The 5445-nt window shown below is 37.9% G+C and overlaps 1 protein-coding gene across 1 annotated transcript in view; it reads right to left on the bottom strand.

Annotated features, from left to right (window-relative positions):
- Positions 1 to 2176: 2176 nt before the first annotated feature.
- LOC106515885 (striatin) overlaps positions 2177 to 5445 on the bottom strand; it is a gene marked incomplete at its 3' end in the record, with an annotated part of 17268 nt that continues 13999 nt past the window's right edge. Inside the window, 2 exon segments of the mRNA XM_014005935.1 lie at positions 2177 to 2250; positions 4218 to 4321. Of these exon segments, the coding sequence (XP_013861389.1) occupies positions 2177 to 2250; positions 4218 to 4321 (178 nt within the window).

The raw sequence follows: 5445 nt of genomic DNA, 5'->3' as shown, positions 1-5445 counted from the left end.
GTGCTCTGATCATTTTAGCTAGTGTTTTGCTCCATGCAGTGTTTTGTTCCTTGTAACTAGTATTCGGCTCATTTTAGCTAGTGATTTGCTCCTTATAGTTAGTGCTCCGCTCATTTTAGCTAGTGCTCTGATCATTTTAGCTAGTGCTCTGATCATTTTAGCTAGTGCTCTGATCATTTTAGCTAGTGTTTTGCTCCATGCAGTGTTTTGTTCCTTGTAACTAGTATTCGGCTCATTTTAGCTAGTGATTTGCTCCTTATAGTTAGTGCTCCGATCATTTTAGCTAGTGCTCTGATCATTTTAGCTAGTGCTCTGATCATTTTAGCTAGTGCTCTGATCATTTTAGCTAGTGTTTTGCTCCATGCAGTGTTTTACTCCTTGTAGCTAGTGTTTTGGTTCTTTTAGATAGTGTTAGTCTCCTTGTAGCAGTTACTAGTAAGTAACTAAGTTGTTATAGTAACTATAACAACTTAGTTTCAGCTTCTTCAGCAAAGTCGTTCAGCTCTTAGCGTTCATACCACATTATTTGCAGGAACTGTTATCCCTCATCCTTGGATGGTTTTTACTATCTGAAAACATAAACTGTAGTTAAATCCTTTAACAGATTCAGTCATAAACTGAGCAGGAACACGACGCCACAACAAGACATTTGATATCAAATTACCAAATTTCCCTCTGGGATCAATAAAGTATTTTTGAATTTGAATTGAATATCAAATGATGTACTCTGACACCTTCAAACGGCCGACGCCTGCTGCACCTGTGATCCACAAGACACTGGAAAGAGCGGCGATGTGCATCCAGAACCGTCTTTTACAATAATGGAATCTGATATTTAAGAACGTCGCAGAGCTGGGAAGTGAGAAGAGACTTGGCGGCAGTGGGGGAGTGTGTGAGAGCTGTCAGAACGGCCTCAAACGTGGGTCGTATCTAATTTAGAAGAGTGATGGGCAGGCAGGTGAGCCATCACACCAGAGACATCTTCCAGTTCTCACCCCCCCCCCCACACACCTTCCTCCACCTCTTTCATCTAACACCTCTCTCCTTCACCTTCCCTTAAGTCATCAACACTTCAAGGGTTCTGTGCTTTCAACAGCTGTCATGAATAAAAATGAGGAAGTGGAGAGAGAAAATATTCCTACAGTACACGACTAAATTATTGCAACTTGAATATTCCACAATATTTAAAAGAAACACGAACGTGCTGGTAACGCAGTGAGAGATAAACACAACTGTGGTTAAGAGCAGGACATTTTAGAGACCTGATTAAATTATGATACAATGAGGTACCTGTGTGAATTAACACTGGGATGCAGCTTAACTTATTTATCTAAAACACYGAAACTGCATAACTGCATAATAAAATTTAACAAATAGAAAAGCYTAAATGTGTGTACATATTATATATTTATATATATATCGTTTATGTAAAATAAGCTGTTTTCAAGCAAATAAACTGCACTATATGCCAAGAAAATCGTAAAAATTAAAGGCTGCTCATCAACAATTAGCWTAGATGCTAACTTAAMATAGGAAACACCATAGAAAAGCTAACTCAGTTAGCATCGTGGAAATTTATACGCAAATTAAAGTCATTATTAAAGACAGTCATTTTACTATAACTTCAACTATTACTTCCAGATTTGTTGTAGATTCTTCAAAACAAAAAAATAAAAAACATAATGCAGCAGCTACGGCAACACTTTTAGGWCAAACTGCTCCATTGGCCAACTTAAGGCGGCAGCACAGATTAAAGTTAACAAAACCAGTTAAAGTGAATCATTTTAACATTAGGATTTTTAGATTATGTACAAGAATACAGACTTGTTTTTTGATTTTTGGAGAAAAAAATTTCTCCACATTGTCACAAAAATACAAAAAAGCTTGTGTAATTCATAATCAAGCTTTAAGACTATTTAATACCGKTCTTTTCCGTTAAGTGACCAGATTATGATTACTAACTCTCGATTCTTTTGTGGGGGTTTTCCAACAACTTCTTTTTCGCAACACAGTTGGAGGACGGCGTGAAGCAAAGCGAGAAACGAACAAGCTTTGACACGAACGCTGCCGTTACATGTGCCACAAGTCTTGTCAACTGAAGAATGCGAGAGAAGAATTTACAGAGATTTAGTGCGAGGAGGTAAAAAGTTAGCTGATCCGGCCTCCGTCGACTTACCAGAGTCGTAGCTCGGAGGCTTCATGTCGCCTTGGTTCAACTCCGTCCCGTATTTTAACTTGTGGTACTTTGCTCTGAAAGGCAAACAGAACGACAAGCAAACAGGGTTAAAACATTCAAACATCTGATTTATTTTGATTAATATGAGAAAAGTCACGTAAAATATGCAATAGGTCAATAAGGTTCTGCCTTCAGGTGAAACTCTGTTTTGCTTCTTTGTAAATTATCCACTAAAATGGTCTATATCAGGGCCACAGTTACTGCAGGCCATTAGCTGAGGGGCCAAACATCCAGCAACTAAAGTCATTATGYAAATAAACCAAGTATTACAAAGATCTGTTACCTTTGAAATTGTTTATTTTGCTGCATTTAATCATGAAGACAACTTACAGAACCCTTTGTAATAAAAGTAGTGATAATAAAACAACAACAAAAACAAGACATTGTGCCTCTTATTTACCACAAATAATATTTTGACATCTCTGACTTGCCAAATTTTTAAACCAATTTTATTTTCACTTTCATCATTTTATTTTCAACTACTTGTAGTTTTAACTGTCTTGAGTGTTTATGGAAATGGTTTTTACCAGCTTCTAGCCAAATTTCTGATGTTTCTGTAGATACCAAACATGTCTGTGTTTAACTAAAAGAACTTATAGTAATTAAAGTAGAAAACCAGGGGTTTGGACTTAAAAGATGAATGAACCAATTGGCGGGCCAAACTTTGGTCACTTGTGGGCCGGATGTGGCCCACAGGCCGCCATGTTGAATAGCCCTGCTCTATAAACATAAAACAAGAATCCCAAACAAAAAATATCACATGTGAAGCAAGAAAACTACTTTTAGAAAAAAACAAAAAAATGTTTTTCTGTTTCATTCTGTATAAAATATTGATTCATAATGAAAATAACTACAATAATCACTCAGCTTATTTATGGAGCTCATTTAAAACAACATAGGTTCATTAAAGTGTAGAAAAAACAATTAGAAGTACAAGAATAGTAATATGCAAAAAAAAATACATTCGAAAAAATTGATTGTAAAAACCAGAAGTTGAAAGATCATGAATAAAAGTGAATTATTTAAAAGGAGAAAAAGTGTCTTTAAAGAAAATTATTATTGAAATTGACAGAGAGGAATCAAAGCTGGTGTTAAAGTGGCTTTCATAACTTCACACATATAGTAGAGGACAGAAAAAAAAACAAATAAAATAGTTTAAAAAGCTGCCAACAGAACAACACTCTGATGACGCAGAGCAAGCAACCCCCGTGAAAATCTAATTTATTCCAAATCTGGGTACATCCCACGTCCAGAGAGATGTTTTTATTGCTTTCAGATACCTTCTGAGACGTAACACGTTGCTTAGAAACCAGGAAAAAAAATGCAAGTAATTCTGGGTTAAGCATCGAGCGTTGAGTACAAAAAAACGACAAATAACACAGTCTGAGGACGTCTCTACACCTCACAAACCCCTAATGATGTCCTTCTCAGAACAAAGGCAAATATTAACCTGATCTTTGAGCTGACGTGTGTGTGCGTGTGTGTGTGTGTGTGTGTGGTGGGGGGGTGACGAAGCAGGACGACATTTTGAGACTTGACTCAGTTTTCTGTCTCCAGATCCAACTGAAAACACCTGAAGCTGTTGGGTTCGCTCCCAGCTTCAGGTTTTAATTGTCACATTTCTTCACCTTAACGTCAGGTCGTTGCCCAAGGTGATGATGCAATCAGGCTTCCATCATCAGGAAGTAAGTGCATCCTGTGTGGCTGCCCAGGCAACCACAACATACAGATACCATTAAGTCACACTTAAACCAGGAACACACTGTAWGTCCAGTAGGGCTGGGTATACAGTGGGTAATATGTTCTGACACTGGTTTTAAACAGGACGACACACGGAGAGCTGAAGGGTTCAAGAGAAAAATCACACAGACGTAGAATCCCTTTGTTATGTTTCAAGACAGCAGCTRATTTTAAATAAGTTGAGGACTTGCTGAAGCACTTGTGTGGGCTGAATTATGAGCGGGGCAGGTAGATTACTCACCTCTCTTGYTTCAGCGCGTACTCCAGCATTTTAATCCTCCTGACGAGGTCCTTCTTTAGGTTCTCCTGGCCTTTCCTTTCTCCCTGCAGGAAGGAGATTTGAGCCTGAAAACAGAAAAAAAAAAAAAACAGAACTGTCAGGTCAACCACTAAAAGATTTAAAGTGGTTGCTTTTTATAAATAGAATCAAAGTTTCTGTTGTTTTGGTGCCTCAGATACAAGCTAGGCGCCAACAAAGACTCGACAACAAAGACAACCGCTGTCATCTGCTTCCGTCGAGACCGAAATAGGATGAAGTCACATCGTTATGTGTCGGACGGCGGAAAATGGAAAAAAAAAAGGCTTATCTGTACTTTTCTATTTTAATCTGACCCACTCACCCCTCCTCTCCTCCCTCCATGCAAACCACTGTCTTCCCTCATTAACAGGCAGCAGCTGTTGACACGATCCGTCTGAGTCAGCACTGACGGGTATCACACACATGAACACACGTGTGTGCGGACACGCTGCACTGAGACGGGTTGAGGGTGCTCATGAACCAGGACAAACTTACATAAGCTGCAGCGGATCGAACAGAACCTGCGCAAYGAAAACAGCTAACGGCTAAACAGCTAAACACAAGCACCAGACTTTACATGTCGATTATAGTTGTAATTGATTGTAAATAATGAAGGCATTTAGCATTGCCAAAATATCTAACAAAACACTCAGAAATTAGTTAATGAACAAACACATAAAACTGAATTGATGATAGAAGTAGATCTGATGTTATTATATTTTGTAAATTCATTGAGAACGCCACTGTTTCCATGAATGTGACCCCAGGCTAAGGCTCACGGGTCAAATGTGTCCCTCYACAGCCTTTTATGTGGCCTGCCAGAGCTTCAAACATGAATTTATGTCTTAAAATAAGCTCAGCATTGATCAGAAACTACATCTCCCTTAATGCATGTCGACCAGGGCTCTAAAACAGGGTTCCTACAGTTTAAGGAAAGTTAAAATTTAAGACTTTTTAATGCTAAGTGAAATCAAATTTAAGACCAATTTCACAATAAACACAAATGACAAAAAAACAAATAAAACAGGCAGAAACTCGTGAATCAAAGTATTTTTGGTTGAATTATTCAAATATTGCTGATAGACCAATTGTTTTTATCCATTTCTAACTGCTATTTTGTTAATTATAGCAAAAAAAAAAAAAAAAACCTTCTTAGCAGTCAGTTTTAAAC

The sequence above is a fragment of the Austrofundulus limnaeus genome, unplaced genomic scaffold, assembly GCF_001266775.1.
Source record: "Austrofundulus limnaeus strain Quisiro unplaced genomic scaffold, Austrofundulus_limnaeus-1.0 Scaffold33, whole genome shotgun sequence".
NCBI lineage: Eukaryota > Metazoa > Chordata > Actinopteri > Cyprinodontiformes > Rivulidae > Austrofundulus > Austrofundulus limnaeus.
Note: the sequence above shows the minus strand (reverse complement) of the source record. Positions and strands in the feature narration are given on the sequence as shown.